Below are 16,214 nucleotides of genomic sequence, written 5' to 3' on the forward strand. Positions count from 1 at the left end.
TGCAGACCTATTACTGACCTTCTGTTGTTGTCTGTTCTGTGGTCAGGTTGTTGTCTCTTTGACACATTCCCCATTTCCATTCTCAATTTTATTGAGAAAACTTTCGAAATCAGAATATGTATGAATATACGACCAATAGGAACATTAACAGAAAAACGCAAATATCGTTGATACTGCCTGAATGACATGACTGAGTTGAAAGTTTATTTTCTAGAACATGTCTTTATGTATTTATGCATTATTTAAGAAAAGTATGTTTTAAAAGCATATTTTTTTGTAAAACGTTCACGTTGACGGAGACGACAACAACGACCGACGACGGACGACAAAGACAACCGACAACGACGTTACGGACGATGGAAGTTAAATCATGTAAAAAAACTCAATTGGCACTGCAGGATCCGGAGCGGTGAGCAAAACATTATTATAGTTATAGGAGTAGGAAAAAAGAATAAAATATGATTTTATTTGTTTAATAATTAATGAAAGTAAAATAGTGAAATAAAATTCGTTTTTATCAGCCATTATAGTTCAATTTTGTAAAAATTAGCTAAGAAAAATAGATGATAATTTGTTCACTTGCGATTGAATAATTCGACCTCATTGAATTCTTATTCATGTGAAATTCAATTGAACCCCTTAGTTTGAGATGCATAACACATGAATCGTGCTTGTTATGTTTTTTATTGGAAAAGAAACCAAGGTAAATCGTTTGTTGTGGTGATTCGTTCCACAAAAAAATCATTCTTATACAGGTAAAAACGACGATAAATAGATATGTTTTATCTATGATTTGAAATTAAACAGACCTCAAAAAAATCAAAATGCACGAGTTTCGCTTTCTATTTATTTCGATATTTATGTTGATATCGCTTACATTACACATGGTCATCGGAGGTCAACTCGATAGTTAATTAGATGGCGTCTTGACTAGACAACACACGAATGAAGAGATATTTTATTGATCCAATGTCATGTACGTTGTTTATTTGTACCTTTTTTATAATTTGTATTAATGTTTATATTGTTATAAATCAAATACGAGAGTCAAATCGGTGAACATGAATATGACAGCTAGTGTCCCTTTAATAAAAGATAGGACGACTAATTGAACAAAAATAAAGAATCAATACATCTTGATGTCAACAATTTTATCGTCAACAATAAATTAGATGAAGCATGGAAGTATATTTAGCTGGGCAATTATAAATGTGATTTGGAGTTATCTTTCTTTGATAGTGCTTGTTCATTTGTATTTGATCCTAATGTCATCACAGATTCATACATCATGCATTGCTCATGATAAATTTTGATAAATTCTCAGGTTTGTAGGGAAATTCCTATAAACATCAAAGTGTAACTTGAATATCGAGGTGTATCATATCTTGAATACATTGCTTCTTTGAGTGGATATGATCTAATCAATCATCACTTCCATGTACTATTTTGTTAGAACTATGAAAGGTAGTGATAAACCTTGGTCGATTTAGTTATCTAGTCATTACCTTTTAGGGATTTGATTGCATTTATTGCAAAAAAAGATTTAATTGGGTAACCACATAATGGGAACGTTTATTCAATATTTAAATTAAAAGGCAGTTAAACTAAATTACGAAGGTGAGAGCTTTGACGACTTACAATTCCGACATTCAGGTAACATTGTTTATATATATATTTGGTAGAAATACTTAGTACTTGAACAACTCAAGATTTTGTTATCGAGTAATTTATAGTTATTACCATATCAATGGTAATTTAAATATGTTGCTCCAATTTAAAAGATACCAACATATTGCATCAGATTATGATCCTTAAACATGTCAATTGAAAAGGAAACGTAGAAATTAACAAAAGATAACCACAATTTTAGGGATTCTGATCCATAACAACCGCATTGAATACAGATGTCTTCATCCTGTAATTTGATATATCAATTCTCACTCTTTTCAATATCAATATACTTCAAAACGGTTCATAAAATAAGGACAAGGAAAGTCCGTCTTAAAATGTAACGATTGATTGATTGGTTGTTGCTTTATTCAACCTCAAATTAAAAATGTATAAATCGCAGCAATAGAACATACCGTAATTTTATTCCAACAATATAAAAAATAAACAAATACAATACCAGAAAGTAACTAAAATACTGCGTAATTAACTTGTATGACTAATGATGCAGTTCTTCACTTAACATGTTAATCTGATTACTTATTTTGCAGGAGAAAATTAATGCATTTACGCTATTTTCATTTTATAAACTACTGATCTTATTAGTTACCAGAACAAAATTTTACCTCGCTGTAATATAAAAAAAACATATTTCTGTTTTGCTTCAAATAGTAGTTACGAGGATCGTTGTTTATCCAAAGAAATAACAGACACAGTTATTGAACAAATACAGTAAAATTAAAGAAGTTTACACATGTTAAAATCTCATAAAAATGGATTTAGCATTTTCCCTACTCTTGTTCTTTTTTTTCATTTATTGTCAAATATATATTACAACTATAATATGTCACTGTTTAACTGTAAACCAAAGGCTGTTATTTGTAACTTTAAATAGAAACATATTCCCTGCTGCTCACCTCCTCTCACTAGTTTATGGTACTTTTCTGGATTAACGTTTACTTTTTCCGAATGGTGTCGACTGTTAGATTGTCATGAAATATAGGAAATAGTAGTATTTAATGTTCATTGACATGGATTTTGCAAACCATAAAACTTTAAATTCGGCTCGCCGGTTAAATTAACGGATTAATGAACACGTGAGAAATTATTTATATAACTTTCCCTACATCTGCATTTGCATGATATTATCACTTATGAAAAGTTAGACGCATTAACTATCAGCTTCAATAGATCCTGATGTTTTAAACCACTCGACTGCAAATGCATATAATGAAGAGGGCAACATATTCTAGCAATCATAAGTTTTGAGTGGTTATTTTTCACAACGTTTAACTATAATTCTCCTATATTTGTACTGGGTATGATTTTTTGTCTATAAGGTTATACTATTATTGGAAGAATCTAATTGATAAATGCAAGTGAACTCATTGGAAGCAGCAGGCAATTTTATATCGTTATTTTTAATACAATTATAACGATCCAAGTTGACAGATTTCAATGCATTACTACAATTGATTACTAGTTCCCTTACAGATTATGGCAATAAGTCAACAGATGGTGAACAGATAAGTCCTTTGGATACTTACACCAACAACCACTTCCTGCAACCATGCATAGACAGTTGCCCACTTTATATACAGGTACTACAAAGAGATTTACTTGTTTAGTATAGATGAAAAATCCAGATTCAATCGAGTTTTTCTGAGTATATTGTTGTTTAACGGAAGAACAAATTTGTAAATATATAATTGTTCTCCAAGATGAAAGATATTGTTTTATCATTCTCTATGTAAGAATAATTTTTTTTGTGCACATTTGCTTTACAAATTCATATCGTATTTTACTTGTAGTTCTCATTCTTTCGTGATAACTTGGTCCTTATCATGTTTTTTATGCTCCATGAATATGATAGAATTGTATCAAATTTTATATTATATATTTTTTGTGGTAAGAAACTTCGCTTATACTCTTTACAACAAATACCTATATATATAAATGTATATATCTTTATAAATGTATTTGTCATATAGAATGATAAAGTTAAATACTGTTGATCATCCAACAGCAAGAAAAAAAGGAAAACACAACCAAATATTATGTATTAAATTTGATCCAATAAAAAAACATTATATTATGTGTCATAGAACACCTGCTGACTTATTGTGTTATTCATTGGTTTCTATTTTTACTTTAAATCAATCTTTAACTTACACCGATATCGTCCTCGGGGAAAACCATTGAGGTATTTCAATAATCAAAAATATGACTTGTATTAGAATGGAAGACATTCAAAGTTTATAGAAACCCAATTTATTGTTTTAAGTGAGTATAGCTTAATTTATTTTTTGTTTGATGATTAATATTTTATTACATCGTTTTAATTTGTACACACATTTCAAGGTTATATAAACGTTACATAATATGACTGAACTCTTAAAGTTTCTTATTGCAACAAAATTAGCAACTCGCTGTTATAAATATTTACCGTATTCGATGCTAAATTTCTTCTGACACTTTTGGCTACTACGGTCGTTAAGGTTCACAATGAGCTATTGATAAATATTTCAGAAAAATAGATAATTTCAAACCACGTTGACAGGCAGCTACTAAAATTAGATTGGCATTCCTGCAGAAAATATTAAAATAAATATTGTAACATGTGTCAAATAGATACTGGACAAATTACAAAAACAAATCCGCATTTCGAGAGAATTTTGTGATGCATACACGGTCATATTTGTCAAAAGCTTCTGGTGATCCTTCCTTCCATTTTTATGTTTTAAATTCTTCTCTTACTTTTACATATTATTACCAGTAGGATATGCAGTGACAAAACATAACCTACCTTCCTTATACTAAGAATTATATAATAACAATGTTTTATATTTTAGGTAGGATACATTTAACATGTTTAAATTTGAAATTCATAAGTAAATGTTGTAGTCAGTGCGATTATGCTTTTATTGTCCTCATAAAAAATTAGTTCTGAAGCTATTTGCTATCGGGCCTTGTGTAAATTGGTCTCAAATGTTGTTTTGCGAGTACTTACCTCAATCTATTTTTCTGTTGATTGTTCATCGTTTTAGAACATGCTATCCGTAGGAGAATACAGCTGGATAAGAGAAGTTATGTGAAAAAACATGAGTTATTGATAAGCAACACAGATTAAAACATGTAAAACTTGCAATAAACTTGCTACGCAAATTAAATTTAAAAATCTTATCAACTTGATTTGGTGATATTTTTTTTTATTAAAGAGTGTCCTTATTGGAAATGCGCTGATGCATGTTCTGGTTTCATATATTGGAGAGGGACAGCTTTTAACGATTTGAAATAATACTGGCGAGTATTAACACAAGGTCTTGAAAACGAATTCTTAAGATTATTAATTTCGAGTTTATAGGAAACAAGTCTGCTTTCAATAGAGTCAGAAATCAGATGAAAGAAAATCTTATTAGTTGAATAGACACCAGACAATACTTAGCAATATTGAAAGTGAGGAGTTAACTGCATCTCTTAAAAGATGAATTTTTCCGTTATGGCTATCAAACTTACTTTTAAGACAATAACAATCAAAACCAAAAAGTGAACAAAGACTCACAAAACCAAAGGACATTTACATCAACAGTTATGAATAATAATTAAGAAATGACACGAACTCCACTAAAAACCGAGAGTGAAATCAGGTGCTCCGGAAGGGTAAGCATTTCTTGCACCGTATACGGCACCCGTCGTGTTATTTCTTTGTTCAGTTGGGTAATAATGGAAGGTTATTATGACTAATTAGACGTGACGAATGTTTTACTGTATTATTAAATTGTAAGCAACGATTATGTAGAAACGCTTATCGAGTCATCTTCTATATTCTTTAACCAATTGAACTAATACGTGAGGCAAAACGGGGGTTTGTAAGTAAACAGTTTGGCGTTTCATTGATCTAAGTTTGAACTCTCATTGATGTCTTGACTCAAAGTCGAACTTTAAAACGAGACCATTGCATTGCATTATTACATTCCCTTGTATCGATTTGATTTCATTTACTCATATTTCGGTTTATAATACATAAACAGAAAATAAAACAAAAAACTTTTTATCCAGAAAAAAACATAAAATTAAATATCTTGTCAGGAAATATCTGATAAATAATTGGGTAATTTATTGATATCTTTTTGACTAAAACAGGGGTTTTAAATAGCGTCCTTGAGAAAATAACGAAAATGTCATTTATAGAAAATATGTGTAATAATTGGCAATGAACTTGTAAATAGATATCAAACTAGTCCTTTTTAAGTACCTGTTGCATAACACTTTTTTTTAAATCTTTAAAGACCATACCCATGATACAATTGGTTTAAACAATTTCTTTTGTATAACCTCGGTATTTCCATTTTGCAATTAACAATACGATTTTAAACTTTTTGCACTACTTCTATTTATAATATTGTGCAAGTGTACTAAACAAACTGAATTGAAAGTTTACATTTTACTTTAGTTTTTTCTTTTGTTCAATACAATATTTATTCTAATGGTCGTTACAGTTCATGTGAAGGCCTTGACAATTGTGTTGTGTTAAAACTAAAAAATGTTTTGAGTCCTAGCATCAAATAAAACTTTTAGAGTTTAATTCTTCTTTAGTACAAATGTTGACTTTGATATGTTATGCTATCGTTACTATAAAAGGAGTTTCAAAAACATTACTTGTATAAAATTAAAGTTGAACAATTTGAACACCGCCAGTCTACTTTAGATTCTTCTGTTGGAGCATAAAATATGCTCAATACAGGGATGTTTTCTTTCTGAAACATTATTTGCAGATGCAAAATTTGTCTACATTTTGAGTGCATTTTGTGGTTTGAACTTGGCCCGTATTTGACAATATATTCTAGTGGACTCTTCTTAACTTAAGCTTCCAGTTTTTTATAAGTTTGTCTGTTTTTGCAAATTAAACTTGTTATCTGCCAAGTAACACTTATAAAATATTAAGACCTTTGTAAAATAAAACATTTTCTTGTGTTTAACTCCGGTATTTCCATTATGCGACTTATAATACAATTTTAAAGTTTTTGTAACTAAATACAATATGTTTGCACTACTTCTATTTTTAATATTGTGCAAGTGTACTGAACAAACTGAAATGAAAGTTTACATTCTATTTTAGTTTTTTGTTTTGATCAATACAATATTTATTCTTATGGTCGTTAAGGTTCATGAGAAGGCATTTACGAATGTGTTGTGTTTACAGCTAAAAATATAAGTATACTACATACCAAATTGTGAAACTAACAAATGTTTTAAGACCTAGCATCAAAAAGATATTTTAAAGTTAAATTCGTCTGAAGTGAAAATGTTGATTTTGGTATGTAATTTTATCGTTTAAATTTTCCTTTGCCCAGCTCGTCCAAATTTAAAGTATTTAATCTCTAAATGCAATAGGCTTTATGTGTAATACCACCAAATCATGGTTCGTCACATCCGGTTGTATACGAAAGTAGGTCGAAAAAATATTCCTTTGAATTTGACAGTTGTAGGTAATTAATCCTACATTTTATTGCAGTAAAACCATTTCTGTGTCATAAACATATGTCTTGTGTATTTCAAAACACCATTATTTTTTATTTGGGATTTCTATAGAAAATTTTGTAATCTTGAGGTTACATGGTGACTAAACCTAGTACACAGATAAAATGAGGGGAGACATTTGATTGGTTAACTTCCAATGATGGTTATTTTCTTATATGCAATGAAATGTTATGTGAATTTATTTTCTATAGTACTGGACAGGATAAAACCTTACTCCTGCCAAGTATTTCTTTATTTGAAACAAAGATAAATTCTGCATATTTTTTTGAAAAGTGCAAATTTAACAAAGACTAATAGGGGAAAATCAATGGTGGTATTACACCTATAAACAAGACAAACAACAGATATAGGATTAGTTGCTCGCAGTAACATCTTATTTTCTCTTGCGATACAATATTTTATTTTACTTTATTGTCCATATTTCTTCGATTGAAACAATATATAAATACATGACATATAACATTGTTCCTCTTTCGCATTGTTTCTTTTTCCTCGGCTAACACCTCCAACGCCTCTACGTACAATAAACGTAGCAGTAACTGAACATATACCTATGTGACCAACTTCAATTCGACGTAACTGCGAGCACCTTCGATACTAATACATTTAAATGCCAAACTTTATATAGTACCATTAACCCTCACTCATAAAAACCGCCAAAACTTTCCTTGTGCCTCCGGCACCTAACATCAAATTTATAAATAATACATACTGTTACAAAACCAGTATCTGAACTAGTTATACTTGTTCCATCTATAAATAATAACTACAAATAGCAAACGGGGAAAACCTATTTCAAACGAAATAAAATACATTACTATAAAAGGAGTTTCAATAAATTCACTTGTAAAAAATCATAGTTGGACAATTCAAACAAAAGAATTCTACTTTAGAATGTTCTATTGGAGCATACAAATATGCAAATACCAAAACAAGGATGGTTTCTTTCTGAAACATGTCATGGGTTTAAATCTTTTTTTGTCGATGCAGAGCTTTGTCTGCATTAAGAGTGAATTTTGTGGTTTGAACTCGGCCATATTTGACATTATATTCTGGTGGACTCTTCTTAATTTAAGCTTCAAGTTTTTTATTAGTTTGTTATTACAAATTAAAATTGTTATCTGCTAATAAATACAAATAATACAGTTCATCCTTTATAAAAATAAACACAAAAATGTTCAACCTGAATGTAAAAGTGTGTCCTTTCACGGTCTCATTATGTTAAGGAAGTTCGCGTGTCATGTTTTGAGATTTTCTTTATATTTTGAGAATCCTCTGGTTTGATCCATTTGAATGCCTTAAATGACCCCGATTTAACTGTTCATAAATCTTTTACCTGTTTAATGATAATCCATCTGTAAAAGTCTTATAAAATTTTAATTATTTTTGAATAGTTTTTTGAGAATTAAACTTAACAATGATAAAGCTAGGAGAATTCAAGAGATAACATTTTCCCACCAAAATGTCAATGGCTAATATCTAGAAATCAAGCACGTTGACATATATACGTTTTTTTTTGTTCTTTTGATTGCTTTATGAATACCCTATCAATATAAACTAATGTTTTGAAAAGTAATTTATTTTCAAACTGAAAAGCTCTTTTATTTTTATAGAAGCAATAACACTTCTAGAAGACGTTTTTTTTTTGGTTATGAATTTGGAATGAAATCTCATCTTTCTATTTCTATCTTTATAGTGATCTGTTAGCACTATAATGACTCTGCTAGTAAGAATATGAATTCACTGTTATATATATTGTATGTTTTTATATTCTAAATATTTTTTACTATAAATCATTATTTATATGTATAACCTTTCTATAAAATTTTCGTATCGTTCTAAATCGTTCAGAAAGGTTAATGACAGAAACAGTAACATCATTTCTATTTTACAAGCCTTATATTTATCTTAATCAAAAATTCTTACTCAGGATAACTGACTAAACTTCCGCAAATAGCTTAGTTTTAAGGTGTTTGGTACAATCTTAATGTGTTTCATATTGCAAAATATGTAAAGTCATTTGCTTACTGTCTTAATCCCTGTGTACATAAAATCTAAACGAAAAGTCCATAATCGAAATACAAATCAAAAGCCCATAAACATGAAATGAATGGATAACAATGGTCATATACCTGACTTGCTACTTGCTTTTTTCAGAAAATCCTGAATTAACCCTAGTTTTATAGCTAGCTAAACCTATCACTTGTATGACAGTCGAAAAAACCTCCATTATATTGACAATTGATGTGTGAAAAACAACAGATATAATACGTTGAATTGTAAAACCAACAAGTGGTTGTAACAAAGTAACACAAAAACGCATATACACGAAGCTCATTAGTAAAGATATTCTACGTTAGAAGTACATCTGAGTAGACAGTTCATATTAATTTAGACGTCCTGTAACTAGTCAGGAAAATGGCAGTTATTATCTTATAATTTGTATCTGTGTGTTGTATTGTCGTTTTGTTTTTTTGATTTTTTGTTAGTTTTTTCCTTTTATAGTTTATCTCAGTTTAAGTTTGTAACCCGGATTTGTTTTCTTTCAATCGATTTATGACTTTCAAACAGCGGTATACTACTGTTGCAATTATTTAGAGACGATTAATTATTTTAATGAGATAACTTTACGTTGAAATTTCATTCTGATGAATGACTTTATTAGTAAATACACTCATAGATACCAGGAATAAAATTTTATATTTACGTCAGACGCACGTTTCGTCTACAAAAGACTCATCAGTGACGCTCGAATCGAAAATGTTTAAAAGGTCAAAATGTGTCAATTACACAGATAATGCTCCCGCTTGATAATACCGTTTTATTGGAACTTACCTAGAGAACTATAAAAGTGACGCCACCATAATTCGAACTTGGTCGGTGTTTTATGGTAATATGCCTGTTGTGCTTACTTAGTTAAGGTTCGTGTGGACCCCTTGTTTAAATGGCTACATTTTCACCTAAAAATAAAATCTGAGTACAGCTAAAAAAAATCTAATACATTTTATCTTTTAGAAATATTTTTTTTTTGTGTTTTGTGCTTTCAATTTCTCCAGAAGGGGCCAAAAATAAACACAGATGGGAAAGAAGCGTGAGAAGGTCATTTAATTATAGACGTGAACTGTTTCAAAAAAACTGTAACAAGAGGTCCGTAACATTTGTGACTTAAACTGTGTACCTGAGTGGACCATTTAAAGTGAAACTTAACTGTTTGTTTATTCCATTATATTTAAGTTCAAGAAAAGGTCCACAGCAAAATCAAATAAGTTTGGTTTTTTTTCTGAAAGATAGCATACATATTTGAATTCTTTTCATTTCGGGCATGCTATTCCTTAAAACTTTTCTAGATGCACAGACTGTACTCTTTCGAAAGATAAATTTTGAAATGTAAACTCAGCCATTTAAGCCAAATATTAAACTAGAACTTTCATCAAATCTAACGTCAGAGAAGGGAACCAATTTTGGAACTTACATATTACACGATTTATTTCACTTGACTAGGTGCGTGCTTAACCGATCCTCTTACAATGACCCAGTCCATCAATAGATAGGTGTTTTAGGATAAATTCATCAATGAAGTGTCCAGTCATTGTTTTGTAAATTCCTCTGATGACACTGATAGGTGATTAGAAATCAGTAATAATTATAACGGTAATCATCCTTATCACACACATCTTCAAATAGACTGTCCTCATGCAAATTCAAACGTAAGCTCCGCCCGTTAGTTAAACATTGGTAATACGGACGAACTAGGTTTACACTTAAAGAGACATTGGTTAGACTTACAAAGGAGAGAGATATATTAAACGGATTTACAAAGTAAATATCAGTAATTGCTTTTTTTCAGGGATAAATTACGAAATATGGAATTTGTATATGTCTTCACATTCATACTGTTTCAAAATGTATATGTTAATGGATGGCTCTCATGCAGTGCACATTCTAGTTCTGGATGTGGATTCTGCGTCCAGCAGCCATCTTGGTGTTCAAACTGTAAATGGTGTGAATTAGATGGCCAATGCCACGCAACAGGGTCGGTTGCCCCTTTTAACCCATGCAATGCGACCAAGTCGTAAAAAAAGTTGCAAACTGTTCTAAACCAGATGTCGTCGGAGAATACATTCCTCAATATGCTTATGAACTATTGAAATTGTCATCTATTCCATATGCGGACGATATAAATAGAGCAGTGAATTGCTTGGACTCACATAGAATGGATGACTTTGAAATTGTTGAGTGGATTGATGGTCAATGTGAAGGTACTATTGATGAATGTTCACATGTAGCTGTATTAATGATTTCCAAAAAGAAAAAGACAATTGTTTTGGCATATCGCGGTACTACTGACTTTACACAGTTAACGGACGAAGCTCTTTCAGTTTTGTTAAAATTTAAGGTACAGTCCGATATTGGTAAGGGTGAAGTGCAAAATTATTTCAAACAAGCTCATGACACACTGTATGAATGTGTGGAAGAAAGTGTGCAAGCTCAAATGTCAACTTATCCAGATTATAATTTTTTGGTAACTGGTCATTCACTAGGGGGAGCCATAGCGTCATTAGCAAGTGCTAGGCTTTTATATGAAGGAATAGTACCGAAAGATAAATCCGCATTGTATACTTTTGGTATGCCAAGAGTCGGAGATCGTGAATATGCACTTGAACATAATAAACTTGTTAACAATAGTTGGAGAGTTGTACATGGTGCAGATCAAGTTCCAAACCTTCCATTAAGTACAGGGCTTCCTAGCGGGCCATTTCATCACCGAAGTGAAGTTTTCTATACAAATGATCGTATGCTTCCTACCGACACTGACTATATTGTTTGCCCTGGTTCAGATAATTTTAGCTGTGGACGTTCTATTTCTTTAAATGGGAACATTACGAACGACCATAAAATTTATTTTGGGATCCCAGTAGGAACTTACTGCCACACCTTTAATGGTCGTAAGAGGAGATCAATTGAATCCGAAATGCAGAATAATTTCGATTACACTACATGCAGCAGACACCGAAATCCAATCAACAGGGCCATGCTACAAACTCACAGCAGGGCCATGCTACGTACTGGATATAATCAAACTGCAATGCTATTGATTTTGCTAACATGTGTGTTGTTCAACTAAACATTTAATCATATGTGTGTATCTGATTGTTGTATATATACCCCTGTTGTATTTAACTACATGTATCATTTTGTTTTTTTAGAATCAGATAATAGTGACGACTTAATATAAACTACACCAGGAATGAAATTCTTGGAATAGATTTGTTTTTTTTAATATATTTTAAGGTTCAAACGAAACAATGGTTATCATTGCATTGTCTGTTATTAACGATTTGATAGAACAAACTGTGAATCTAACCAATATTGGAGTAATTCTTCATCAGCACACAATTTAAATTCATGATACTATCTAAACCAACACTACATGAAATTAATGTGCCAATATTTACTTAGTACCGAGGCAAATCAGCATATTATGCTACGGTCGTTGGTTTTAACTAAATGCCAAACTGATAGATCAATCAATGTCGACTTATTTTATAGTTTCATCTTTATGTGTGCTGTTCCACCATTTTCCCAGATTAGAAAGAGGGTTGCGATACTACTAACAACCCCGCCAGAACCTTCATGTTTCTGTCAAAAATTATGAGTTTGTTAATTAATGGATGTCGTATGTTCTGTTAATTTTATTTTATAATTCTTTTTTACATAAATTTGGTCAGATTCTTTTTTCTTTCTTAAATATTTAAAATTCTATCATGTCTAAGATTTTTTGTAGCTTATACAGTTAGATTAACCGACTCGTTTCAAGTGGACCCTTGTCTTATTAGCATTCATACCATATTTTTTTCAATATTTTTACATTAGTGTTTTTTTTCCTTCATTTTCATACAAAGACATGAGTTGAATCTATGTTACATTTCTTAATGTAAATCGTTACTCTTAAATCAAAACCTTCTGCCTTTTTGGTTTTTATTCTTGATTCTTCTTTTCCTTTAGGGTGAGGGGTCATTTTCCTTAGAACCATTCCAGTCAATCTGATAAGTCATGTCATTTCAATATAGTGTTTCCCAGTTTGTGCTCTTGTGCTCCTTCATCATTTTCCAAGACAGGTAGAATTATTAACGTCGCCATATTCTATATGTGCTTGTCTTCATGTATAGAAGCCTGATATTTAAAAATTCTTGGTGTTGGATTCTGTAATTCATATACTATTCTTCGTTTGTTGGTTTATCATAGGGCTGGCCTTTCTTGTTTTCTTATATTGAAATTGTTTCACATTTTGTCATGTCGGGAATTTTTTTTTGGCTCTTTGTCCAACAAAGCCTAACAATGTAATTTTTACACACTATTTAGTATGTAAATATAAGAATGTTTAAAATATTTACAAAAATAAACGCAATATATCGCTAGACCAACTAGCTTTATCAAGCGTGCATCTATCCAGGTGAAATTGGATGTAGATGATAAAAGGATGTTTCGTTGAACGGAGAAGAGAAAACTTTTGGATCCACCAACTCCACACTTTAGAACCTGATGGTCTTAACGAAAAAGACGAGAAAATATACAGGAAAGATAAAGAATAATTTAAAACAAAGCATCGTCCTTTTTATCCTGTAATATTGGCCAATGGACGTTGCTTACTTCAACTACCAATTGTGTATTTTCAAGGCAGCTAAATCCAAGTGCAACATATACATTGAGCTGCAAAATTTCATATTTTCAAGTGCAATATAGTCATTGAGCTGCAAAATTTTCTTATTTTCAAGTCAGCTAAGTGCAACATATACGTTGAGCTGCAAAAGTTTCTTATCATCTACATCCGATTTCACCTGGATAGATGCACGCTTGATAAAGCTAGTTGGTCTTTTGAAAGCAAAATATGTGTATTAACTAGATATACGAGGTATTAACATGCATAATACCGAACAGGGCATAAAACAACTAGCCATATATATCTATTGTCAATTTTGTCTTACGCGACATTTTACAAAATTATGATATGAAATAGTACAAATTTGAAAATAAGAAGATCAGGTAAACATGTAATTGCATATGAGACAGCTCTCCTGAAGAACCCAAATGACACAAAAATGTATAACTAAACGTCCTCGTTCGGTTTTCAACAATGAACAAAAACTATAGCGCATAGTCAGCTATGAAAGGCATCAAAATTACAAAATAATTAAAAAAGAAAACTGATTGCCGGGTTTATGTACATAATAACGCACGAGATACAACAAGGATATTCTCGACAACAATAAAAGGTATCGCACTTCGGAAAATACTTTTCAATATTTTAGTTGACTCTACTCTCTGTAACTGAAAGTCCACCATATTGCAGTAGTATCCACCAAGCGCGCTACAATTAGAATAACACTTTATGTATGGTGGTGTGTTTGGAGCCCTTTTGTTGAATAACTTTCTTTAGTACTGAAAACGTGATAATCTATCGATATTCAAATACGAATGGACTATATGACTTCATGGAATTTACAAGTGAAGTCCAATGTATCAAAGGTCTTATGATGCAAGTATGGAAGACACAATAGTTTACCATTTAAGTACACCATAGCATAGTCAAACTATATGTTTGTTTTATTGGAGTTTGTCTGGCTACAAGTTTAGTATAAAAAAGGGACGAAAGATACCAGAGGGACAGTCAAACTCGTAGATTAAAAATAAACTGACAACGCCATGGCTTCAAATGAAAGACAAACAGTCAAATAAGAAAGAGTACAGAAGACACAACATAGAAAACTAAAGACTAAGCAACACGAACCCAACTTAAAACTGGGGGTGATATCTGGTGCTCCGGAAGGATAAGTAGATCCTGCTCCACATTTGGCACCCGTCGTGTTGCTTATAATAAAATTAACGGTACCAATTTTGTTGCACCAGATGCGCATTTCGACAATAAATGTCTCTTCAGTGATGCTCGTGGCCAAAATATTTGAAATCCAAAGCTTATATAAAAGATGAAGAGCTATAATCCAAAAGGTCCAAAAAGTATAGCCAAATCCGTGAAAGGAATCAGAGCTTTGCATGAGGGAGATACATTCCTTAATTTATAATAATTTCCATCATTTTGTAACAGCAACTTTTAATAACACAAAAAATCCGTATTTTCATGCCAGTACCGAAGTACTGGCTACTGGGCTGGTGATACTCTCGGGGACTAATAGTCCACCAGCAGAGGCATCGACCCAGTGGTAGTAATAAAATTAACGGTACCAATTTTGTTGCACCAGATGCGCATTTCGACAATAAATGTCTCTTCAGTGATGCTCGTGGCCAAAATATTTGAAATCCAAAGCTTATATAAAAGATGAAGAGCTTTAATCCAAAAGGTCCAAAAAGTATAGCCAAATCAGTGATGTACACTGACAGCTTTATGAAATCGGAAGTATAGACATTAATGGGGCACAAATTGTTCAGCACTCAAATAACCCAATACAAAAGAGGAACGAAAGATATCAGAGGTACAGTCAAACTCATAAATCGAAAATAAACTGACAACGCCATGGCTAAAAATGAAAAAGACAAACAGACAAACAAAAGTACAAATGACATAACATAGAAAACTAAGTAGTAAGCAACACGAACCAAAAACTCATGTAATCTCAGTGCTTCGGAGGGGTGAGAAGATCCTGCTCCACATGTGGCTTTTGACACAAAACTAAATATTGTTGAACACAATCATGATCATAACGATACACATTGGTATAAACAGTGCAAATGTTTTAGCACTCTTAAATGTTGTGTTTGTATTAACCAGTCATCAACACAGAAATTCACAAATGGTACACAGAGAAAAATGTGATAGATGAATAACAAATAAACAACATCTTCACAAAGTACATTAAAGACCCTAAATTTTCAAGCTGCTGGAGGGAAAGTCCCTATAAACTAATATCGAGTTAGAATTATTGTAACGTCAATCCCATCCGCATTCTCGAAATTAGACCCATCATTAAATGTGTATAGAATGAGCAACA

The 16,214-nt window shown here is 31.5% G+C and overlaps 1 protein-coding gene across 1 annotated transcript; it reads left to right on the forward strand.

The window, feature by feature from the left end:
- Positions 1 to 3,812: 3,812 nt before the first annotated feature.
- On the forward strand, positions 3,813 to 13,533 carry LOC139528033 (lipase ZK262.3-like). Its single transcript, XM_071323817.1, has 2 exons — positions 3,813 to 3,951; positions 11,057 to 13,533. The coding sequence occupies exon 2, from the start codon at positions 11,264 to 11,266 to the stop codon at positions 12,332 to 12,334; it is 1,071 nt and encodes a 356-aa protein (XP_071179918.1). The 5' UTR covers positions 3,813 to 3,951; positions 11,057 to 11,263; the 3' UTR covers positions 12,335 to 13,533.
- Positions 13,534 to 16,214: the final 2,681 nt, after the last annotated feature.

Source organism: Mytilus edulis, chromosome 6 (assembly GCF_963676685.1).
Source record: "Mytilus edulis chromosome 6, xbMytEdul2.2, whole genome shotgun sequence".
Lineage (NCBI taxonomy): Eukaryota > Metazoa > Mollusca > Bivalvia > Mytilida > Mytilidae > Mytilus > Mytilus edulis.